The sequence below is a fragment of the Piliocolobus tephrosceles genome, chromosome 8, assembly GCF_002776525.5.
Source record: "Piliocolobus tephrosceles isolate RC106 chromosome 8, ASM277652v3, whole genome shotgun sequence".
Taxonomy (NCBI): Eukaryota; Metazoa; Chordata; class Mammalia; order Primates; family Cercopithecidae; genus Piliocolobus; species Piliocolobus tephrosceles.
Genome location: NC_045441.1, coordinates 32702175 through 32728050, shown reverse-complemented (window position 1 = coordinate 32728050; position 25876 = coordinate 32702175). Strand labels below are relative to the sequence as shown.

Below are 25876 nucleotides of genomic sequence, written 5' to 3'. Positions count from 1 at the left end.
TTGGAAGACTGCCCTGTGCATTGTGTACTCACTAAATGTCAGTACCAACCTACCCCCTCCCCACTGCACAATCAAAAATGTCAACATGTCCCTTGGGAGCAATAGTTTTGAGAAACATTCCTTTGCATATATATATATATGTTTGTTTTGTTTTGAGACAGAGTCTTGCTCTGTTGCCCAGGCAGAAGTGCAATGGTGTGATCCTGCTCAGTGCAACCTCTGCTTCCCAGGTTCAAGCGATTCTCATGCCTCAGCCTCCTGAGTAACTGGGATTACAGGAATGCACCCCTACACCCGGCTAATTTTTGTATTTTTAATAGAGATGGGATTTCACTATGTTGGCCAGGCTGGTCTCGAACTCCTGGCCTCATGTGATCCACCCACCTCGGCCTCCCAAAGTGCTGGAATTACAAGCGTGAGCCCCCGTGCCCAGCTGAGAAACATTGCTTTAAATAATCTGTGGTGAAAGGAAGTTCCCACCACCTGCCCACTCACTTAGTACCTCTCTCACCAACCCTCTTCCCTGGGTGTTTCCAAGTACAGAGGGTGGAAAGGGCTTTTCCACATTTCCCTTGTTTTGGTGGTAAACACTAGGAACAGCCATTGGCCATGGCTAGGCTCAGCCACCCACAGGTATGGACACAGTAGTCTGACAAGCTGGGTTGCTGGGTGTTATCAGTCCAGGCTCATCTGCCTGCACTGACACCATTTCCCTATAGGAGGCAGGTGAGAGCCATTTCTGAGGAAAATTTCTGGAGCCCCTCTTCCTTCCACTGAAAATTGTGCAAGAAGATCAGGAAGACGGTGCTTGGATGGAATAAATTTCAGTGTATTCACTTGACACATTATAGGGGCTGTCCCAAAGTTTACATTACACCAAGTACTTTCCATGTGCCACATCATTTAATCCTCACAAAAACTAGGGAAAGATATTATTGCCTCCCTACAGACATAGAAACTGAGATTCCGTTTAAGGAGATTGTTAGTAAGGGACAAAGTTGGGGTTCAGATGTCAACAGTGAAATGCTTAACAAACTGTCACGCAGCCCGACTCCACTCCTGGCAACTCTTCCTGCTCCTCTCTGACCTCACTCAGCCTCTACTGTCCAGGAAGCCTCATTCATAGTCATGTGGTTGCAGACTTCCCAAGTTCACTGTGTTACCAAAAAGCAAGACCTGCCTTCTGCTCCACCACCCCGGCTGTCACCCAACTTGGATTCAATCCCAGCACTGACACATCACAAAATCACAAAAGTGAGCAAACCATTACCTCCCTGAGTCTCCTTTTCTTTTTATCTATAAAACTAGAAAAATATTCTTTCCATAGGAATGTTGTTGAGAATAATAAAACATAATATTACAAGTTCTAGTCATTGCTGATGTTTAACAGGTAACAGTGATAATTATTTGTCTTCTCATTAATGAAAAAAAGATTATTAATCATAGTGGGTTGAAGGCATCTATGGGAAGTAGAGATTTGAAGATAGGCTAAAACCCCAGTAAGGCCTCTAGATTAGATAATAGTATTGTATCTATTTTAATTTCCTGCTTTCAATCACTGTGCCATGGTTATATAAGAGAAGGCTTTGTTTATAGGAAATATACACAAGAATTTAGAAGTAAAGGGATATTGTGTCTGCAACTTAGTCTTACAGGGTGTGTGTGTATGTGTGTGTGTGAGAGAGAGAGAGAGAGAATGATAAAGCAAATACAGGAATCGGGATGAAGGGTATCTGGGAATTTCTTGTATTGTTCTTACAACTGTTCTGCAAATACAACATTGTGAGAATGGAAAATGCAGGGACCGCACTAAGGCTATGAATGAAGCCTGCATAGGAGTGTGGGTAGCAGAGTTCTCTAGTCCAGGCTCCCCTCTTGGGTGCTGGGACCTAGAAGAAAAGCCTCTCTGCAGACAGAGCTGGAGTTAACACTGTCCAAGATAAATGGCCCAGCCCTGTAAGTTTGCCCCACTGAGCAAAACAAGTACCCACCCACCTTTGCAGCCTTGCCCAGCTCACATAAGGTGCCAGCCCTTGCTGTACAACAGAACCTTTGGGGAGCTGGGCAAAAGCCTATCAAGGAGCATACCCCCAGGAAGCCCAGTCCAGGTGGGCAGCCCAGTCACACAATGGCCCTTGCCCCCACACCTCATTCAGTCAGCCAAGGCCATGGCAGCTGAGCTGCCTCCATAGTTCCTACGGGAAAGGAGTGTGGAAAGGGGCCACCAATGTGGTCAGGCCTCCATGGCGTGAGTGGATCACCAAGCCTCAGGTGCACAGACTTGATGTCATCAATCAGGATCTGTCAGCAGACGCAGCCCCCAGGAACACTGCTCCCCACTACAACCCCACACCAAGGCATCCTGGCTCGCTCTGGGTTCTCCAGGCCACAGAGGAGACAGATATAGTCTGCCACCAAAGGTTTGAGCTCTGCCACTGGCTATGAAGCAATAGGTGATGTCAGAGCAAGGGAGGGACAGGACAGGGGTATACGTGGGCAGGAAAGGATTGCAGCCAAGGAAGAGAGGAACCAGGTGCCCTGATTTTGAGACTGTGCCCCAGCAGGGGCTTCCCAGAAGCTGTATTTGTCCTAAGATACCCCTCTGCAGCTGGGGGGCTAGAGATGGATATGTATCTGTGTTAAGCCATTCTTGCCTTGGTATAAAGAAATACCAGAGACTGGGTAATATATAAAGAAAAGAGGTTTCATTGGCTCACAGTTCTGCTGGCTTTACAGGAGGCATGGTGTTGGCATCTGCTCAGCCTCTGAGGAGGCCTCAAGAAACTTACAGTCATGACCGAAGGCAAAGGGGAAGCAGGCATATCACACAGTGGAAGCAAGAGTGAGAGAGAGAGAGAGGCACTAGGAGGTGCCACACTTTTAAACAACCAGATCTCGTGTGAACTCAGAGCAAGAGCTGACTCATCACCAAGCGGATGGCCCAAGCCATTCGTGAGGGATCCGCCCCCATGATTCAAACACCTCCCACCAGGCCCCACCTCCAACATTGGGGATTGCAGTTCAGATGAGATTTGGTGGGTACATATATCCAAACCATATCAGTTATCAGTAGCCATGCTGGACGAGTGCCAGGAACTTAGAATGAGGGCAAATGGTCCTTTAGGCCAGTAGCTCACCCTTTCGATGGTACCCTGATAGTCGTGGGGCTGCCCCATAGAAAAAGCAAGAGGAAGTCTGCAGAGCTGTCAGGGAGGGGCAGGTGGGAAGGCCTGCAGGGCAGTCCCCTGCTCCACAACCAGGTGTGCATCTCCCACATCCTCGGGGCTGTAGGCCCCACGTGAGAGCAGAAAGAAGGATGCAGAGGAAGGGCAAGAACACAAGTTGTGCCCTTGGGAAGGCTGGGCACACCAAACACAACCTAACAGACAACAGCAGTGAGCACACAGGGAAAGTCCTCATAAGGAAACCACATCATGACCTAGAGGCTGATCCCGCATCCTGCCACGTGGTGTCCAGGCCCCAGCCTATGAACCAGTGGTCCTTATTGCCACAGCGATTGGTCTATGGATAAGCACCTGATCCAAGCTTCAGTCAATCAACAGGCCAATCAGCTGGCCATCAGTAGGCCATCCAATCAGAGCAAAGCCCAGGACTTTCTTTGACACTTAAGAAGAGAGAAGCAAAGAAACTGGCACAGATTGGAGAGGGTCAGGAAACCCCAAGCAGGATACATACAAACTTTGGGTTAACATGGATGATTAATTATATGTGTTTATGTGAACTCCCTCTCAAATATGCTCCACTATAATGACACAAGACAAAGGGCATGGGGAGAACAATTGCAAGGTGGCACAAATGAGAGATGCTACCAAGGGTGGTGGGGGAGAGAGGGGCGCAGGTGTGAAGTTAGGAGGCAACTGGCTGAGGGGCAGGGACCAGCAGAGGGGGAGGGAGGGGCTGAAGCAGAAGTGTTGAGTGTCGGGAGGGATGGGGCCAGAAAGGCAAGGGGCATCCTGAAGAAGCTATACCTGGGGAGGGCAGCTGCCTCCCCACCTGCTCCCCAATTCATCAGCCAGGAATGCACCATCCACCCCACCCCAGGGAGGACAATGGAGAACTTTCCTCTGACAGCATTGAATGGTTCAGAGATTCTGCCACTCTGCAGTCCCCAACTAAACTACTCATTGTTTCAAGTAGTCCCTGTTGGGTAAACATCCTCCATTGTAACTGGACTCAGATTCCACCGCTTAAAAGCCAAATATAAGCGGAGAGGTTTGGTGGGCGGAAAAGTAGTTTTAACTAGAGCCAGCAAACTAAAAAGATGGTGAATTGTTGTTTTAAAGCATTCTATTATCTCAAATTTTAAAATTTATCATAGGATTCTTAAAGGAAAACTTGGTATGGGAGATAGATGGGAGCGGTGCAGGCTACAGGGTCTGTGTGTCTTGAGCCAATGGCTGTCTTGAGTAATCACCTATCCTGAGGTCTGGTTGGTGTTATCTTTACTTCGGCCAGATGGTGGTGGACAAATGGTTCCGACTCCCCCTAAGTTGGAGGATTCCGTAGGGGTTCCATGTCTGGTTTTTGTTTTAAGATTAGCCCCTGGAATTCCCGAGTAAGCATATAGTTAGATAAGTGAGCATGGTGCAAAGGAGTGTCTAGTGGGAAAGGGAGAGAAGCAGAGTTTCAAAGTACATTTCAAGGCTACATTTTAAGACTAAAGAAAAACACCTTAAAATGCATTTTGAAGCTGAGATGCTCGGCTACACTAGGCTCTGGCCAGTATGCAGTGTGGCTGCCCTTGGATCAGGTGACGTTTCAATCAACTGTGGCCAGGGAGGGCATGGCCACATGGCAGAACCTGGGACCTCTGTGTGAGGGACTGCCTTGGCCCCTGTCCTTAGCAGGAAGCTATAGTAAGGAACCTTTAGGGAGACATTAAGGTGGGGAGACCATCCCTGCCAAACCTTTAACCTCCCCAGCCTCAGTGACCTTAGTTAGAAAGTGGTGGTAATGATACTACCACTGGCAAGGTATGGTGGCCAGACATTCCACACTTCTGCTTCAGCCGCTCTCTCCCCACTCTGCTGTGATCCCAGCACTTTGGGAGGAAGAGGTGGGCGGAACCTGAGGTCTAGAGTTGAGACCAGCCTGGCCAACATGGTGAAACCCCATCTCTACTAAAAAGAAAATACAAAAAATTAGCCGGGTGCAGTGGCGCATGCGTGTGGTCCCAGCTACTCTCAGGTCTGAGGCCTGAAAATTGCTAGAGACTGGGTGGCGAAGGTTCCATTGAATGGAGATCGAGCCACTGCACTCCAGTCTGGGTGACAGAGCAAGACACTGTCTCAAAAAAATAAATAAATAAATAAAATATAATAATAATAATAATACCACTGCCTGCTGCACTGAGATTGTCTGATTAAATGGCAGAATGAATGCAAAAGTACTTTGCGAATCATAAATATTTTCATCAATATTAGTTATAATGACAATGGCTCCTTCTCCTAATAAATGTATTGCCTTTCTTTGGGAATAAATCTAACGAGAAATATGTAAGTTCTATATGAGAAAAATAATGAAATTCACCTGAAGGACATAAAATAAAACCAAAATAAATGAAACAACACGTATTTCTAGATGAGAAAGCTCAATATTATAAAGAGGTTAGTTCTCTAAAATGAATCCCTAAACCCACAAAGTCAATACATTTCCAATGAAATTGTCAACAGCATTATTTTCTGAAGTGGGATGAGTAGTGCTAAGATTTATAAGAAAGATAAAAGGCACATGGCAAAGAAAATTTTGTGGAAAAAAAAATCTTGCTAAGAAAACAATTTCCTACCCCCATCAGATAATTTAAAAAACTAAAACATTATACAAACCAGAAGAGCATAGTATCAGCAGAGGAATGAGATATGCAGTGTGCAAGGCAAAGCCAAGGCCAAGGCCAGGGCCTGCCTGACTCAGCAGGTGAAGTATAAGGAGTGACTTCTATATTCAGATAAGTTATTACCAACACAGACAGCAAAAGAAAGGGTAACCCAAGGTGCAGGCCCCTGGGTTCTCCTGTGCTCTAAAAAAGGGCGACACTAAAGCCAAAGGTGCAAGATGCTTGCAGTGTCTTTCCTTGCTGCAGAGCCAACCCTAGACTGCAGCTGCGAGCCTCACATCTGTCCCACGAGAACCTGGAGACGATAAGGAACTCTCCTGACCTTCCCAGGGAGGTGAGAAAGGCAGTGAGATATGGCCTCCAGCAGGATCACACAGTGTTCTGACAAGACTCAGCTCTCTGTGGTTCCCAGCTTTGCCTGTGTGGCCTTTGGGTACACCTGGAAGGTGACCAGAGCAGAGCTGTTCCCTTACAATGAGAAATAATGGAATACAAACTGTGGGTGCAGCCAACATTCCAGAGCAGTGGGGAATGGATTGCTTCCCCACCAAATAGCCGTATTAGACTCTTCCGTAGCACCATACCCAAACCACCATCTCCCAGGACCCAGGAGAGCAGAAAGGAGGAATGAGAAGAAAGGCGAGGATGTGATATGTGTCCTTAGAATGACGGCGTACCCAGCACAAGGAATTGCAGAAAGACTAAAGTACTGAACAAATAGAAAACTTGGAAAAATACTAGAAGGAAATGTGGGAGAACATTTTTACAATTTGGGGATTGGAAATGGTTTTCTTAACAAGATATAAAAACCCCAAAACAAGAAAACAAAGATTGAAATTCATAAAAACTGGATACTTCTGCATGATGAAAGACACGATTAATCAAGTTGTTAAGTTTAGCAATAGACTAGGGGAGATATCATAGTATATTTAACAGACAAAGGATTGATAGATATTACAGATGAAATATAAAATGGTTTCTCCAAATCCATAGGCAGAAGATAATCCAATAGCAACATAGTTAAATAATATAAACAAATCATCCTTAGAAGAAGAAATGCAATCACCAAGAAACACATGAAAAGGTGTCCAGCATTTTGCAATTCAAACAATGAGGTGACAGATCGGCAAAAAACTCATAAAGATTTATCATCTGAAGGACTGGCCAGGATAAAGCCAAACTTCTCGTGTTGGTGGAAGAAACTGGTGAAGCTATGTGAGGAGGCCATGTGGTCCTGCCTACCAAGATGTGAAATGTGTGTAGCATTTGAACTAGCAATTCAGCCTCCAGGAGCCAACCAGAAGATACATTGACACACACTTACTCTGGTGAAATTCAAGGACTTCTGCCACAGCCTCCTTCATAATAGTGAAAATCTGAAACTGCCTCAATGATCATCAATAGGAAGTTGATTTTAAAGTGTTACAGCACATCTGTCTGGAGAGATTGCACTGGCCACTCCTCCTCACCCCTCTGCTGGATCTCTGAGTATAGGTGGCCTGGAGCTGGGTCCTGAGCCCTCTTTGGTCTATCCCAACACCACCCAATATGGTAGCCACCAGTCACACTGAACACTTGAAAAGTGGCCGATCCTAACTGAGAAGGGCCGTGAGTGGGAAACACACACCAGACCTCGGTATCTTAGGCAGAAGTACATTTTGTTCCAGACTATTGACTGAGCCTGCCGCTGAGTTGGCTCCAGCACCCTGGCCCCCTGCTCCATCCACTCACTGGGCCTCCCTACTGCACAGGGCAACCTCTCCAGGGGCGCTTGGGCTGCGAGGGAGGGAGTGGGTGGCATCCCAGGCAGAAGCTTCCTGAGCAGGGCCAGAGGAGGAGCCAGCCCCTGTGGGCCTCTGTTCTGGCAGTTTCAAACTCAGCCAGGCTTGTGTGGGCCAGGTTTACTGTTCTGGTTCAGATTTCAAGACAATAGTCAGGACAGGCTGCGCCAAAGCCCTCCAATGGTCCCATGGGCCTGCGCCTGAGCCACACCAAGCTGCCTGCTCCCTTTCCTCTGCTTCCAGACTCACGGGGTCCTCTGCTCCTCAGAACAGGAGTGTGGGAGACCCTGAGACGCTGCCCCAGGACCTGAACAGGTGGCAAAGGCTTAACAGGCTAGCAGTCACTTCAGTGACAAGGTGATTGAGTGGTCACCATGGTAATGGGGATGGAGGCTCTTTGCCACCAGTCCCAGTTTTATGCATGGCAGCTCTAATGACAGCACGGTCAGCCCTGCTGAGTCCACTCCTGGTCACCATGACAACCACAGGCCCTCTCAGGAGCACAGTAAGCCCTGGCAGAGAATCCCCCACTCCACACCTGGTTGGAGCAGGAAATGCCGAGCGGCGCCTGAGCCCCGGGGAAGCAGGCTAGGGTGTGAGAGACACAGTCACCTGCAGCCTAATTACTCAAAAGCTGTCCCCAGGCCACAGGAGGGAGAGGACCTTTCCTACTGAGTCTGTCTGAAGGACACTAAGTCCCACAGCTCAACAGAACCTGGAGAGAAAGCGCTAAGGACGCCACCTGAGCGCCAAGCGATGGCCCTGCCTGGAGAACATCCAGGCTCAGTGAGGAAGGGTCCGGAAGGGAATGCTTGCCGACTCGCTGGAGAACAATGAAAAGGAGGAAACTGTGACTGAACCTCAAACCCCAAACCAGCCTGAGGAGGACCACATTCTCCCGGGGACCCAGGGCGGGCTGTGACCCCTGCGGGGGAGAAGCCTTGGACATTTCTGCTTCAGAAGCCTGTTGGGGAAGGCTGAGGGGTCCCAGCTCCCTGCGCTGGCTGCTGTGCAGATGCTGGACGACAGAGCCAGGATGGAGGCCGCCAAGAAGGAGAAGGTAGCTCACCCTCCATTGGGTATTCTGGGAGTGTTTGCTTGCCTGTCCCCAACATTCCGTGGTTTGTTTGAGCCTCAGAATCTCATTTTATGCACAGGGTCTTTGAGAAGGGTCTTGCCAGGGGTGCCTTCTGGGGCAGGAAGGCCCCTACCGTCCAGCTTTGGACTCTGGCCCTGCGACCTGGAAGTCAGGCTGCCCAGAAGTCCAGGCAGTGGCCTCCACTGGGGAGGGGCTCTGGAGAATTTAGAGCCCTCGATGTGGGGTTAGGGATGTGAGGTCTTGTGGGCAAAGCCCACTACCTGATTTTAAGACAACACTCACCGGACATGGTGACAAGTCAAAGATGTCCTGCTTCCTCGCAGGAATCACTTCGCAGGGAGCCTGAGGGCTGCTGTGGCCTCCTGAGGAGTGCAGGGCAGTTACTTTTTCCAAAAACAAAGAGAAATCCAGGCATGCTCTGAGCCAGCCCTGAGCCCAGCAGTGAGCAAGGAGAGAGCTGGAGACAGGGGACTTTGCTGTGAAACATTGGGGGGAACGTGCCTGCATCACCCCAGCTGGGGGCCCAGGCAGAGTAGGGGAGAAGGGGTAAGTGAGCAGAGCCAGTTACTTTGGGCATGCTTCCCTCTCGCCTCTGTGTGAAATGACCAAGTCAGCATAAACCCTGGGCTGGCTCTGCTTCTGGCAGAGCTAATGATGTTAGGAGGAAAACAACCAACCCAAGTGAGAGGGTGCGCGGCCTGACAGCCGGACCAGCCGAGGCCCCAACCAAGTCCCCGATCTGCCTCTCACTGGTGCTATGGCAGCAGTTTGGATGAGAAATCCTGCCCAAAGGGGCCCCTTCAGGCCACCCGGGGAGAAGGAAACGGCTGTCTTTGGCATGACCAGAAAGATGGCTCAGAGCTAGGGAGAGGTGGACATGTGGGCTGTGGAGATCCAGCACTTTCCCCAAACGGGGAGAGAAAGCATAGTTTGCCCGTGTGTGTGTGTGCACGTGTGTGAATGTGCTATGTGTGCATGTTTGCACCTGTGCATACCTGCATGTGTACATGCATGTGCACATATGTGTGCACAGGGAATCACTTTAATAAAGGCCACAGAAGAGCTGTCCCTGAGCCCCTTACATTCACAGTGGCATGTGAGTGAACCACCTTCTTGGGCTGGGCATCCAGTCTCAGACTCTGGAGCTGCCCATGCCCCATCCTGTAACTGCTCCACGTGTGAGGGGGTGCTGGTCCTGACCAGGGCCAGCTGTGAACCCCGGAATCGTGGGAGGTCACTAACATTCTTGTCAGGGCCAAGAGTGGAGCAAGACAATGCTTTGGGCACAAACTTTAAGGGGTCACCAGAAACATCAATCATCAAGATATATGCTATTTTAAATAATCAAAATGAATGCAAAAAAAATTATGTTGGACAAAATACCAAATTCTAAACAAAGACAGGATGAGAATCACTGATTTCTGCACTTGTCTCCACCCCATCTACCCCTCTTCTAGTGCCCAGATCGCAGGGCACCAAGGCCCAGATGAGGGAAGCGTGGAGCTGCAATGGCCATTCCTGTCTGCTTGCTCTGGCTGCACAGAGGACTTGGTCCTTGTCTTGGGGGAACCTAGCTTGGTTTCAGGGTCATCCTAAGGATCTGATGTTTTCCAAGTGGGCTGGCTGCCCAGGCCCACCCAGGTCCAGTCCTGTGTCTCTGGGAAGTGCTGCCCCCACCCCAAGCCAGTGTTCGACCTTGGAGCAATGAGCAATGCTCTCCTTGCACTCTCAAAGTTGTCCCAGGATGTCAGCTGTGGTTGTCTCTGTGCAGACTCCCAAGAGGAACTGTCTTCTTTCTCCTTTTGATTGCTTTGGAGGAAACTAAATTGTTGCTGGTTTCCCTCTTACTACTTCTCTGATCGAGAGCAACCATCTTGCTGGTACCAAACTTCCAGATCTTACCTGTGGTCATTCCTTTATAATCTGCAGGAGCCTGTGGCCTCAGTCCCACGCCCAGTGACTTCTCCATGTGGATGTCAGCTCCTTAGGGGTGAGCCTGATTCCACTGACACCACCCCCACCCCTCATAAACCCCTTCTTACCAACTGTGGTTGCCTGGTACCCCACCATTGCTGACTTATTCCTTTGGCATCAAGATCCATCCCTTACTGGGTCACCACTTCTGGGTGGCCTGAAATCGGGCCCTGGGCACCCCTCTTGGGGACGTTTTGGTCTATATTTTCACTCTCACCTCACTAACCAGACAGATGAGTAAGTCTGGTTAACTTTGCCTGATAGATTTGGTGACCCTTTTTCAGGAAGGGGCCTGGAAAGATGAGATTCTGGTGTATTGGTCAGCTTAGGCTGCCATAAGAGAATACCATCCACTGATGGCTTAGAAACAACAGAAATTTATTTCTCAGTATTCTAGAGGCTGGAGGTCCAAGATCAGGTGCCAGCATGGTCAGGTTGCAGGGAGGGCTCTCTTCCTGACTTGCAGACAGCCACCTTCTTGCTGTGGCCTCACATGGTAGAGAGAGAGAGTGAAAACAAGCTCTCTGGTGTCTCTTCTTATAAGAATGCTAATCCTATGATGGGGGCTCCCCCTCCTTACCTTATCTAAATCTAATTATTTCCCGAAGTTCCCATCTCCAAATACCATCACACTGGGGTTAGGGCTTTAAAATATGAATTTGGGGGGACACAATCCAATCCATAATACCAGGAGGGCATGCCAGGAGGAACTGACCTTCTTCCCTCCAGGGTCTCCAGCTGCCCTGGGCACCTTTGCCCCATTGAAGGAGCAGGCTTAGAAGTGGAATGAGGCTGAAATAAGGTGTACTCCGTCATGCTTACCCACATCCCTGGCAGGAATTGTCCTGGGCCCCAGTAGGAGAGATGGCCCCTATACTGCCATGGCACCTGCTCTGAGACAGGTGTACAGAGCGCAAAGCTCCAGGTGGCCCACAAGCGGGTATGCTGGGAGGAGGGGCCAGTGTGGGAGGAGCAGGCAGTGCCAAGGCCTAGGGGAGCAGTGACAGGGAATGGGCATGCTGTGGGCAGGCCGCTGGTTTGGGGGTGAGGGCTGGGGCTGCATCTGTGGGACCAGGGCTGGGCCATCCATCAGCTGCCATATCACAACCCCAGTGCCCCTGCTGTAGCCAGGACAGGAGGCCAGGCCAGGCTGGGAGGTGACAAGAGTGGGGGTTGTCCCCAGGAGAAGCCCTCTGCTGCCTGTGGCCCAGGCCTCTGGGGATGAGGACCCTTCAAAAGGAGTAGCTATGTCTGGGAAGCCCAGGGCAGTAGCAAGCCAAGGGGGACACCATTAGTGAGATCCAGGGGATCAGTGGGCCACAGGAGACCCAGCGTGAGCCCCTCTGACTGATGCCACTAGGCCCACGCCTGCACCTGCCCACAGCAGGACCCCCAGGAGGAGAGGGGACAGATGGAGAGAGGCACAAAGTGCCCTTGGCATCTGTCTTGAAGCCACCCGAAGGGAAGAGAGATTGAGATTTGAGCTCCTGTTTAGTGACCTCCAGGGGAACATTCTGGCCCATCTGATGTGGGAAGCCCCTTGTGGGGTCTGTCATTCCTCAGCTGAGCCAGGCCTTTGGAGGCAGCCCAGGCATGTCCCCTGTGTGCTCCTTTCCCTGTGTTGGGACACCTGGCCTGGCCCCTCCTTCTGCCTTTCTCTTCCCTTCCCTTCTCAGGAGTGGACACTTCCTCCTTTAGCCCCCTCTCAGCTGTGTGAACTTCTCTATGTCTCTGTCTCTGTCATTCTGTCTCTGTCTCTCTCTGTCTCTGTCTCTCTCTGTCTCTCTGTGTGTGTGTTTATCTTTCTGTATTTCTCTGTTTCTTTCTCTGTGTGCCTGTTTTTCTCTCTCTCTCAGTCTCTCTCTCTCTCTCTCTCTTTTGCTGGTCTGAGCAAAGAAGGAACCCCATCCTTATGCTACACAACCATGCACCAGCACAGACAGAATTGTAGGAAAGTCCTGCAAGTAGAAGGATAGAAGGATGAGAGAAGGAATGCCATGTGAGTTATAACAGATCCCTTTCTAGGGGTCACTGACTCACCCTGCCTTCTGCCCTCCCACTGTGACACTATTACCCACAGACAGGCTCAGATTAAACCCATGTTCCAGGTGCCCCGTGGTTCCCACAGTGTGGCTGCCTGGGTCTGGCCTCAGGCTCCACAGGTGCCCAGCCCTGCCAAAGGCTCCAGAGCAGCTGTCCCAGCTGGGGAGCTGTGGGGCCCCTTCACAGAGTACATGGGAAGAAGTTCCATCCTACACATTACATCAAGAGGGACGTGCCTGAGAGGGGGAGATGGAGCCCCTGCAGCCCCCTGCTTGCGTGCAGAACATAGTGTACCCTGAGCATACCATGAAAAACACAAACGCACAAAGTTGTAAAGAAAAAAGAAATGACAGGTGGCTGTAAAATCAATTATAGTCCACGAGAGGCCCACTAATGAGTGGTGATTTCAGCTGATTACAAAGAAATGGTGGTGTTTCTGTAATGACCCAAACATGCACTCGTGCGTGCACACACGCGCACGTATAGTCACATAACTGACCAGCCCTATGCATCACTTGTTAATTACTTACTGTAACAATAATGGTTTCCAGTAAGTGAGCCTTAGTCTCTGCCAAGGGTCAGTTTATTGAACACACAGGGGCCTTGCAGTGGGGGCAGAGGACCTGCTCCTGGGAGCTGCCAGCCTCTCCTGCTGTTCATCCTCCTCCGTGATGGGAAATGGTCTCACTGCTTCTACACCTGAGGCCAAACAATCTCCCTTTATTTCAGTCTGAAATGCTTGTAAAAATATACTAAAATGAATTAAGGTTGCAATTATTGATATCAGGCAGTGAGTACATCAGGATTTATTATACTGTCCCATTTACTGACTTTGAAGTTCTCTATTACCAAAAAATTAGACACTATAAAAGAAAGGAAAGAAAAAGAAAATGAGGCTAGATTCAATACAGATTACTCTTACCGAACCCTTCTTAGTCCCAGGAGTCCCCTAACACATGCACTTGTGACCTGGAGTGATACTCACAGCATTCCTTACCCTGCAATACCTGAGCATGAGCCCCTTCCAGTGGGATCTTTGTTGTAGACAACCAGCAACTATCAGCCCTGCCAATAAACAAGTAGGAGAGGGGAGTGCTGGAGATACCAAGAAGTGGGATTTTCTGTGCTCCTGCGCTGTGACCCAGAGGGCATGGCTGTGAGGCTGATCTCAAGGAACACTCTGTCTCGGAAGTACAGTGATCCTCTGCTACCTGAAAACGTTCTCAGTATTCACTTTCATGGATTGCAAAGTCATTTACCCAAAATTCACTCTCCAAATGAAAAGTGAGTATCATGAATCAGTATTCCAGTTCCACCTGGGTCCTGGGAGAGGGTATGGACATCATATCCCAGCTGTTCCGCCAGGAGGACCCAATCTCAGTCTCACTGCCTGCCTGCATCGTTTGTCTGCTGCTAGCCTGCGCAGTAGGAAGGGAAAACATGATTTGTATCTGTTTTAGGTCAGGTTCCCAAGAAGTAGAGCCTGAGATTGGAATTCTTGGAAAATGGTGTTTGCGGGAGCACTATCAGCAGAAGCTGTAAGGAAGTTGGGGGGACAGAAAACGAGAGGTAAGAAGTAAGTCAAAGAGGCAGATCCAGCTTAAGTCCACCTCAATCTGGTTCCACCTGGGCTCTGATGCATGAAAAATATCACACGGTTGTCCATCCTGGGAGAGGACCTTCCTGTTATACCTGTATCAAAACCATCAGCTGAGGGCCAGCCGGGAGAGAAGATCTTCCAGGCATTTCCAGGAAACTCTCAGGAGAAGGGTATAGCTGTGAGCAGTCTGCAGCTGCTGCTCACTGCAGCTAGAGGCTGGGTGTGCAGGCCAGTTGGCCAGTGAGGCACCGATAGCAGGTACTACAGTCCACCCCTTAACTGCTCAGACCTACTGCTTTCCACTTTAAGCTCTCTGCATCCAGGCACAGCTTCTGGGAAAACTTACAACTGGAAAAACAGAGGGATGAACTACAATGCCCACTTCTGCAGGTGACTGTAAGACTGTCACTGATACTCACCATCATGCCCCACCCCCACCATCCATTCTAGTGTCCCCTTCCCCTTCGCTAACACTGCTAGTCTAAGTGGCTTGCCCAGAGCAGGAGCCAAACCCATATCCCTGAGGCATCTGAATCCTGGATTCCTTTATCAGTCTATCGTTGTTGTAAGTTGTCCATTCCCAATTGCAACTGGGCATGAGACTACCAAGAAACACCCTGGCAAATCATCTGAGTGTGAGCCATATTCTTCCTGCTCCATTATGTAGCTGTAGTCCTACCTCTTAATGACAAGGGTAAACTGCCACATTGTACTGCTTGTGCCAGGATGGTAATACCTTTCTCTACCTGCTTGGCTACGGGCACAAGGAGCACAGCACGACCAGGAGGCAACTGTAGCTGTACATTTAGTGAACATGTTAATGTATCACCTGATAGAAGGACCCCCTCTGAGAACCAGGACTTCTAGACCCACAAAACCTAAAGTTGTGAATGGTGAAAGCACAGATTTCTCAAGTGGATCATGGAGAGTGATGAAGAGCTCTTGGTTCCTGAATCCACATATTTTACCTTTCAGGAACATGGCCTCATCCCATAGCCATTAGAGTGTTATTGCATTCTGGAGGACGGTGGGCCCTCCTCATGGGTGTCATCTTCAAGATGACAGCTCCACTGTGCCTCCAAGAGGATGCACCGAGGGTAGGAAAGGCAAGTTCATTGCTGGCTGGAATACATGTCAATCCAAGTCAGGAGAAAATGCTGCCCTTTCCAGGTTGGAAGGGCCCCGATTTAGTCAACTTGTCACCCAGTAGTGGCTGGTTGGTCTCCTCCAGGAGCAGTGTCATACCAGGGATTCAGCACCAGTCGCTATTGCTGGCAGTTCCTACATCCAACAGCAGCAAAACTAGGTCAGTTTTTGATGAGAGGGAATGTATGCTTCTGGGCACAGGCATAGCTTCCTTCTCTGACCCCATGATTATCAGTTTGTGAGTTCATGGTGGCCAACATTCAGCTGCCTGGCTATCCTATCCACTGGGTTACTATTGCCTCTTCCATAAGAAGTGGTTTCTGGCTGTCATTAATGTCTCATACTCTGTGCCCACTCACACAGGTTTATCTCTATAACTTTCCCCCATGCCACTGCTTTTCCCCAGTCTTCTAATGTTGCTCCTTCCAAGCTACTGAAGAATGAGCTAAGCTATTCACTAATGTCCAGGAGTCTATCTTTACCTTAGGCCACATCTCTCTCCACACAAAGTGAATAAGCAGGTGCACCCTCCAAAACTCTGTTAAGAGGATTTCTTCTCCCCAGTGTCTTTCAGGGCCACCTTGAGTGGGACTGAACTACAGCAGAAGTCCATTTCCAGCTTGCGTCAACATGCCAAACTAACCTATCCATGATCAATGCGTAGGTGGATTTTTCCCTCCTCCAGCAGCTAGACAAAAGACACCCCCCACCAGGAGGCCACGTGTGCATGTGAGTGAAGAGAGGCACAGGGGCCAATATTCGTGCAACAGTGGTAGATGGCAGGTGGGTCTGGGCCACCTGTCCCTGCGGCTTATCTGTGTCATCTAGACATGCTCAAGCCTGATTCCAGATATGCCAGTTCCATCTTATGTTGGATGGCTTATGACCTAGTGGGTCTGACAGCAAGCACCAAACTCATAATGGGCAGTTATGGCCACATGGTCACTTAATGTCCTATGGTCAGATACTCTGCTGGGTGGCATGCCAGGAAATGCTTTACAAGTGGTGTTTGGTTCTCTGCTGCTGATGGCATGACCTTGGTCCAGAGCCCTAGGGGTTTGGACAGTGACTCCTATTGGGGCTTAATCTCACATTCCATGCAGAGTATCATTAGATTTGCCAATCACATAGCCTAAGGGTCAGGACTGATCCAACCAGTTATTGTAGGGATCAGACTGGAGAATGAAAGGTTGACATGATGTGACCCACCACCCTACATACATCCTTTAAGTCTTTGAGAATGGCAATAATTTCTGCCATCCCTCCAGATTTATGTTTTTCTATTTTGGCTGGGTGGGAGTGCAGGATTTCCACTTTGCCTTTGCTATTACAAATGTTGCTTATTCTATAAATCAAGGAACCATTGTAAGGGCTCTTCTGATGGTTAAGTATATTCATTCCAATGATTTATTCAGGATCCAAGGAAACAATTTCTGGGTGAATACATAGAACTAGTGGATCCAGCGTGAGACATACCTGGGCCAGAACTATATTTGTCATCTTACCCCAATAAGCCTGCACTCAACTAGGACAGCCATGATAGCACTTTGGGACACTAGATACAAGTGTGAATTGCTGGCCGGGTGCAGTGTCTTATGCCTGTAATCCCAGCACTTTGGAAGGCTGAGGCAGGTGGATCACCTGAGGTCAGGAGTTCAAGACCAGCCTGGCCAACATGGTGAAACCCCATCTCTACTAAAAAATACAAAAATTAGTTGGGCATGGTGGTGGGTGCCTGTAATCCCAGCTACTCAGGAGGCTAAGGCAGGAAGAACTGCTTGAACCCAGGAGGCAGAGGTTGCAGTGAGCCAAAATCACACAACTGCACTCCAGCCTGGGTGACAGAGTGAGACTCCATCTCAAAAAAAAAAAAAAAAAGTGTGAATTGCTATGAAATCACTATCAAAAGATCTGAGTATTACCCTTACTCAGTGTGGTCAAATATAAATAGTCATAGGTTCCTATTACACACACTTGCTGTGGTGCTACAGAGTCTTTCCCATGGGAACCCAGTCCCTCTTTCAATCAATGGGTTCTGATTCTGAGAACTGGCTGAGGTTTGGAAACTGTGCCTTTCCATCATAACTTTCCACTGGAGTGACTGACCTTGGCCTTCTGTTCATCCTTCTGGCCCCTAAGAACCCAACATTCTATTAGCCTTCTCCTTAGACCCCTATAGGCTAATCCCTTCTGGTTGTTAGGCTGACCTTGGTGCCCAATATGATAATTAGTCCCACTTTGCTTCTGATGTGCTGCTAAGTGCTGCCCCTGGTCTCTGCCCTTAAGCGATCTATCATCCCCACTGCCATCAGGGGGAGAAGCTCTGCAAAATGTCTCCCATCAATTCTGGTCTACAGAGGACAGCCCTACTGAGCCTTAGCCGTGTGCCCTACACCAGCAGATTCTTTACAACCTGGGAAGCAGAGTGTCTTCCACGCCTTTCCAGGGAACATAGCCAGCTTACAGGCTTTTTGATCTTATAGAGTAGATCAATTATATTTTGCCCCATTTCTTTTATCCTTTTGATCACTTCCTCTTGGTCCACCACATAAACTCAAGCATCTCTACTTCATTTAATCGAGTTGTTGCTTTTTCCAAGCTACCAACAGCCACCCCAGCAATGTATCAGAGCCCTCTCTTGGGACCCGTGCCAGGGTGTTAAATCCTGCATCATAGGAGAATGCCCCCACATCAGCAAAGTCCCCTTATCCTCTTGATATCCCACCTGCCTCGGTCAGCACCTTCAGGATCTGGTCTCAAGCACAGGATCCAGCACCTCTGGGACCATCTCAAGCATAAGATCCAGCACCTTTGGGATCTAGTCTCCTACTTCCTGCTAGTACTTGTTAGCCAAAGACTGAAGTTCCTTTGGCATACAATTTTTTTTCTTCTTTGACAGGTCCAAGTTGGACCATGCTGAGATTTGACCCTTCTTGTGGCCAGGAGGGGAGGTGGGGGCCGATCTTGAGGAAGGCATGCATTGTCTCCTGGGGCACTTGTCTCTTTCAGACATCTGCATACTTTTCAAGAGAGAAAAGGCCTCCTTCTCACAGCAAGACTACTTCTGTAGGTGCAGGTGGCTTGTGGGAATCTGGGAATTCAAAATTCTCAAGCGCACCCACTAGCACATTAGAAAACCAGTTGTGCACACCTCTTTCCAAATCTTCATTCAGTGACACCATGTCGGTAGCTGGAAATGGGCCATAGTGGGTGTATTTAAACCATGAAAATCAGAAAATGCTACAAACCAGGGCATCCTGCATCTCTAGACAGCATATTGTTAGCCATTTCCCAGCATACCACAGTGTATACTCCTTCCCATCAGGGCCCTGGCTTGCCTTGGTGGAGGACTCAGACCTTGCTGAAGTTCTGCTGCTGCTCTTACAATTGAGTCCTGTGCCTGGTCTCCAGCTCTGCCTGCCTTACTATAGGAGACAAGCGTCTCTTTAAACACGGCTGAGAAGACCCTCTGGCTCTCAGACTTGGCTTTAAATTGATAGACCTGAGCCTGCCATTTTCTCTTTTCCATGCATCGCTCCACTGATCAACAGGTCTCGGTGGCATAGTCCTTCGGGTTAGTATCTCCCCCACACCCTCGGTGCCAGAGACACTGAGTAAGCAAGTACCTCCCTGTCCACCTCCATCCCCACTCCCCACGGGCAGGGCCTTGGTGATCCACTGCTGCAATGTGTCAGGGACTGCCGGTACTCCTACCACCAGTGAGGTGGCATCCAGCTGGAAGTGATCGAACTCCAGAGTCCCGCCCTCATAGGCTGATTTCTAGGACCACCCCTGGTAGACTGTGTTAGGTTCTGAAGCAGAGCCTGAGATAAGGATTCTGGCATCTGTGATTGAGTGGGAGGGTGCTCTCAGGATGAGATGGGGTAGAAATAGGCAAAGGTACAGATTCAGAGCAGGTGAGCCTCAGTCTGACCCAGCAGAGAGCTCTCAAATGTAAATGACATCACAGGGTTGTCCCTCTGAGGCAGGGGCCAGCCTTTGTGCCCCTACATGAGTCAGTCACTGGCTGGAGGCCCCTGGGGAAAGGCTCGGGCTGCCAGCTTTAGCAAATAAACAATTAGGGCACTCAGTTAAATTTGAATTTCAGATAAACGACAAATCAATTTTTAGTATATGTCCCAAATTGTGCATAACATAACGTGTTTTCTCTGCCAGCCCTAGGAAGGGCGTAACTTCCCAGTTATTTCTAGGTGAAGTAACTTTGTAGACCAGGAGTAAGTCCCAGGAAACAAGTCCAGCTCTTCTCTTCAACCCTGGGCAGCTAGGGGTAGGCGTAGGGGCCCAGCAGGCACCCATAGCATCTCCTACAACATCTGAAATGAACAGAGTCATCACGTACTACATACAAATGTACTCACTGCTGAGTTCTTCAGGGATTATATAATTAGGTAGCTGGTATTTTAAATGCATTGCATTATGCAAAAGTCCTTTGTGGATTGCTATATTTGGAGAGTTTTGTGATACTGGGGGGACTAGATGGAGTTTTCAGATGGGCATCATACTTTTTTTCATTTAGAACCCTAGAGTATTGTAATCCTAGAGAGTGATCCTGCTATCAGTAAATTAGCTCTCCAATACCTTTTCAATGTGGCTGCTAAGGACATGCATGTGGTTCACCCTCCCAGGAAATCCAGGAGGGCAGCATTGGCCTGAATTTGGCTGGTTGGGCAGGTAATGCTGGACAAAGACAATGCGTGGAATGGTTTGCTTCCCTCAGTCCTTTCAGACACAGCCCAGCCCACCACGTCAAGCCAGTGGGTGCATCTGTAACCAATCCCCATGAGAACTGCAGCCTCTCAGAGGTGGCAAGTTGGCCTGGGTAGGTCAGGAGGATCAGATATGAGGAAATCTTTGGATTGGAGGCAGGCAGAGCAGGGAAGCATCGGGTGATTCTATGACAGACCCAGGGCTCCAAGCTGTGGTTCAGGAGGGGCACTGGTGTGGCCTCTGCTCCACTCCCCCTAGAGTGACATCAGGTGAAGTGCCAACAACACAGAAGGCAGCAAACGCTGCCAGTCAGGTCTGCTTCCCTGGACAGCCGGTTGCTAACCCTTCTCCAGCACAGCACTGGATTTTGGTCACCTGGCTGGGAGCTCCACCTCCCCAGCTGCTGCCTCACCTGCTTTTCCGAACCCCACCCTGTAAACAGTAACTACGTTTTGTACCTACCACGCCTCATTTCCACCTCTTTGGAGCACCTCTCACACAGAGCTGAACAGAACGACCTGTTAAGCCCACCGTGTCTGTTAGGGTTGTCTAGGCTGTACCAGATACCCTAACCTGGATTCGCCAAGAGGCGTTGTCAAAGCACATAAGAAAGAGCCTAGAGGCAGGCAGCTCTCAGCCTGGTATCAGGCTCTGGGTCAGCTTTCCAGATTATCATAGCCTTCCCCACATCTGCCAGATGCTGCCACAAGCACAGGAGGTACAAGCAAACCCAACAATGTTCTGGAAACAAGAGGTGAAGGGGATCCCCCACCATATCTCCCCAGAGCCCTCCCTTCTCACACCTCACTGTCCTGAAGCCAGCTCTAGCAGAAGCAGGGTGAATTTGTTGGGGGCATTCAGCCCCAGTAGTGCTAAGTCCATTACTACTTGACCCCTGAATAAAACGGAGGCTCCATGAGCAAGAAGGAATGGGAACTGGATGTTGGAGGGCAAGAATGTATCCACCCCACCCCAGGAGCACCCATGGACAACTGCCCCATTTTTGCCCCCATTGCTGCCCAGGAGCTGGCCCAGAGACCTTGCCAGTGCTGAGTAACAGGACGCTGAGAAAGTGAGACCAGAGCCTGGACTCAGGGAACAGTTCAAGGCTGCACTGGCCTGCAGGTCATAGAGCAGCTGCTGAGCAGTGAGAGCCCACGACGGACCAGGCCCTAGGTCTTGGAGACCTGAACGAGATAGACTGGGCTCCTGCTCTCCTGGGTGTTGCCTCTTAGAGGGCAAAGACAATTAACAGTAAACAAATAGAACATGAGGTGGTTTCCAATAGTGACTGATATACTTTGGATATTTGTTCTCTCCAAATCGCACTTTGAAATGTAGTCCCTTATGTTGGAGGTGGGGCCTGGCAGGAGGTGTCTGGGTCATGGGGGCAGATCCCTGGTTTAGTGCCATCCCCTTGGTGATGGGTGAGTTCACGTGAGAGCTGGTTGTTTGAAAGAGTCTGACCCCCTCTCATTCTCCTGCTCCCACTCTTGCATGAGACACCTGCTCCTCCTTCTCCTTCTGCCATGATTTTAAGATTCCAGAGGCCTCACGAGAAGCAAACGCCAATGCCATGCTTCTTGTTCTGTCTGCAAAACTGTAAGTCAATTAAACCTCTTTTTTTTCTAATTTATCCAGCCTTGGGTATTTCTTTACAACAGCACAAGAACAGCCTAATACAGTGATGCTCTCCAAGTGACCTTTGGGCTGAAACCTGAAGAAGACGGGGAAGCAGCCAGGTGTGATAGTCGTGCCTGTAATGCCAGCACTTTGGGAGGCTGAAGTGGGAGGACTGCTTGAGCCCAGGAGTTGAAGACCAGCTTGGAAAACGTAGCAAGACCCTGGCTCTACAAAAAAAAAAAATTTTAATTGACCAGGTGTGGTGGTGTACACCTGTAGTCCCAGCTACTTGGAAGGCTGAGGCAGGAGCATCTCTTGAGCCCAGGAGGTTGAGACTGCAGTGAGTCATGTTCACACTACTGCACTACTACTGGATGACAGAGCAAGACCCTGTCTCAAAAAAGAAGAAAGAAGAAGAAGAAAAGAAGGAGAAGGAGAGGAAGAAGAAAAAGAGGAAGAGGAGGAAGAGGAGGAGGAGGAAGAGGAGGAGGAGGAAGAGGAGGAGGAGGAAGCAGAAGAAAAAGAAAGGAAAGAGAGAGGAAGGAAGGAAGGAAGAGAGAAAGAAAGAAAGAGAAGAGAAGAGGAAAGAGAAGAGAAGAGAAAAGAAAAGAAAGGAGGGAGGGAGGGAAGGGAAGGAGAGGGAGAGGGAGACGAAAGAAGGAAGAAGAAAGGAGAAGCAGAGGCTGGTGCTGCATAGCTTTGCTTTTGCCAGTGACCTTGCTGATTTTCAGGGAGCCCCGATGTCTTAGTCCATTTATGCTGCTATAAAGGCAAGCCTGAAGCTGGATAATTTACAGAGAAAGGAGGTTTATTTGGCTCACAGTTCTGCAGGCTGTACAAGAAGCATGGCACCAACAACTGCTTCTGATGAGGACCTCAGGCTACTTCCACTCATGGCAGAAGGTGAAGCAGAGCCTGCATGTGCAGATATCACATAGTGAGAGAGGAAGCACGAGGGGGCAGGAAGGTGCCAGGCTCTTCCTAATAAGTTGTTTTGGGAACTAATAGAGTGAGAAATAACTCACCCCCTGCTCCTAAGGAAGGGCATTAATCTATTTATGAAGGATCTGCCCCCATAACCTAAACATCTCCCATTAGGCCCCCACCTCCAACATTGAGGATCAAATTTCAACATGAGGTTCGCGTGGACAAACATCCAGCTATAATACTGGGCAATGCTGACCTGAAGAAAGACTCTTCCCCTCTCAGGCCCAGAGCTCCTTGGCCCTGTAACAACAGAAAATTGGGTTTGAATGTCAAGATTTTTCCTTTAATCCCTATGCAGCTCCTTGGAATGAGGTGACATCTTCTCCCATTTCATAGGTGAAGAAACAGAAGCTCTGGAGGAATGAATCACTCATCTAAGGTCAGGTAGCTAGTAAGAGTCCCATCAGCTCCCCAGATCTCCTGTTTCCTGCCCCAAGTCCCACTGAGTGAGCTGGAACAATGGCTTCACTGTCTCCTGCCGGGAGTGGTGGTGCATGCCTGTAATCCCAGCTACTCGGGAGGCTGAGGCATGAGAATCTCTTGAACCCAGGAGGCAGAGGTTGCAGTGAGCCAAGATCACACCACTGCACTCCAGCCTGGATGACAAAGTGAGATTCCGTCAAAAAAAATAAAAATAACATATAATATACATACAATAACATTTACTTTTTAAGCGTACAGTTTGATGAGTTTTATCAAATGTATATGGTTATATAACCACCATCACAATTAAGGCAGAATCTTCCCATCACTCAAATAATTCCCTCAGCCCCACCCCTTGCTGGCAATCACTTCTCCCACCCTAGCCACTGGAAATCACTCATCTGTTTTCCGTTCCCTTGGTTTTGCCTTTTCTAGAATGTTCTATACATGAGATCACTGAGAATATAGTCTCCTGTGTCTGGCTTCTTTCACTTAATGTAATGCCTAGCTCAGCAGTGTGTCAATCCTCCCTCCCTTGCCATTGCTGAGCCGTGAGTATTCCACTGCACGGCTGTACTACAGTGTGTTCATTCATTTATTCATTCACCAGCTGATGGGCAGTTGGATTGTTTCCAGGCTTTGGCTATGATGACTGAAGCTGCTGTGAACATTCAAGTACAAGTCTTTGTGTAGACAGGAGTTTTCATTTGGCGGGATAAATACCTAGGAGTAGTATCGTGTGGTTAAGTGTACATTTAAATTTAGAAAAACTACCAAACTGTTTTCCAATGTGGCCTGTATCGTGTTGCATTTCCATCAGCAGTGTTTGAGGATTCCAGTTGCTCCACATCCTCCTCCCCGCACTCGGTTTCATCCATCTTTTAAATGTTAGCCACTCTGGTGACTGTGTACTGATATGTTAGTGTGGTTGTAATTTGCATTTCTACAACTGACTAATAATAATGTTGCACGTATTTCTGTATGCCTAGTGGGCATTTTTTTGTGAGTTTTTAAAAATTGGGTTGTTACCTTCTTATTGAGTTGGAAGATTCTGGATGTTTATTCAGGTATGTGTCTGCTAAGAGGTGAGACTGGTTCTACCCTGGTCCTAACAAGCACCCTGGGCCTGCATCCCTGTTTGTGTCTGTAAGCTGAGTCTGCAGCCCTTTCCTCCCACTACCTACCACCCAGCAGTACCCCTTACCCATCACTGTAGCTCCTTCTATGACATTTCAGCCTGTCTGTCCCTCCCTCCAGCTAGCCAGAGGCAGGATGGCTCAGTGACGCAGGGCGGGCCCTGAAGACAGAGTGCCAGGGTTTGGACCTTGTATTAGCAAGGGTCACAAGGGAAATTTACTTTATCTCTCCATAGCGCTGCTGTGAGGATCCAATAAATTAATCCATAGAAGAGCTTAGGACAGCACAGCACCTGGCACAAAGTATACATGAGCTATTATGCTATTCTTCTAGCCCATCGTTTCTGTGTTGTCATAAACATGAATGCAGGACTCAGTGTCCCAGCTCTGTGTCCCTCACATACATTCCCTGACAGCCCACAGGTCTTGTCTGTCACCACCTCATTCAATAAGCCATGACTCTGCCTCGTCCTTGACTGGGGCCTTGCATTGGACATTTCTGTATCCATATTTGTTTTTTAAAAACTAGCTGTTGGCCAGGCGCAGTGGCTCACATCTGTAATCCCAGCACTCAGGAGGCTGAGACAGGTGGATCACGATGTCAGGAATTCAAGACCAGCCTGGCCAACATGGTGAAACCTCATCTCTGCTAAAAATACAAAAATTAGCCAGGCGTGGTGGCATGCACCTGTAATCCCAGCTACTTGGGAGGCTGAAGCAGGAGAACTGCTTGATCCTGAGAGGCAGAGGTTGCAGTGAGCTGATATAGCACCACCGCACTCCAGCCTGGGCAATACAGCAAGACTCCATCTCAAAAAAAACCTAGCTGGACTTGATACTCTTGTTAGAGGAAGATTTTTCCACATCTGTTAACTTTTCTTCTATTGTTATCCATCTGTTCAGGTTTTTCTGTCCTCCTGAGTCAATTTTGATAATTTATATATTATATTTTGAAAATCAGACATTTCCTCTAGTTGTTTATTAGTGTCTTCTTCGTTATATTTGATCAGATTACCAAATCTAATCAAAAATGTTAATCTAGGGCTGGGCACGGTGGCTCACACCTGTAATCCCAGCACTTTGGGAGGCCGAGGTGGGTGGATCACGAGGTCAGGAGATCGAGACCATCCTGGCTAACACGGTGAAATCTCATCTCTACTAAAAATACAAAAAAAATTAGCCGGGCGTAGTGGCGGGCACCTGTAGTCCCAGCTACTCTGGAGTCTGAGGCAGGAGAATGGCATGAACCTGGGAAGCGGAGCTTGCAGTGAGCTGAGATCTCGCCACTGCACTCCAGCCTGGATGACAGAGTGAGACTCCGTCTCAAAAAAAAAAAAAAAAAAATGTTCATCTATTTTGTTAGCCTTTTTAAAAAACTGGGTTTGGGATTTGTTAATCGAGTTTACTGTGGCTTTTGTTTGTTTTCTGTATAATTAGTCTCTGCTTTTATCACTATCAATTCCTTTTTTTTTTTTTTTTTTT

At 48.8% G+C, this 25876-nt stretch overlaps 1 protein-coding gene across 2 annotated transcripts in view; it reads left to right on the top strand.

Annotated features, from left to right (window-relative positions):
• Positions 1 to 8164: 8164 nt before the first annotated feature.
• Positions 8165 to 25876, top strand: part of GCK (glucokinase) — a 46574-nt gene continuing 28862 nt past the window's right edge. For both annotated transcript variants that reach the window (XM_023226426.1, XM_023226424.1), the window contains exon 1: positions 8165 to 8695. In XM_023226426.1, coding sequence (XP_023082194.1) covers positions 8651 to 8695 — 45 coding nt within the window. In that variant the 5' untranslated portion in view covers positions 8165 to 8650. The remainder of the gene's footprint in view (positions 8696 to 25876) is intronic.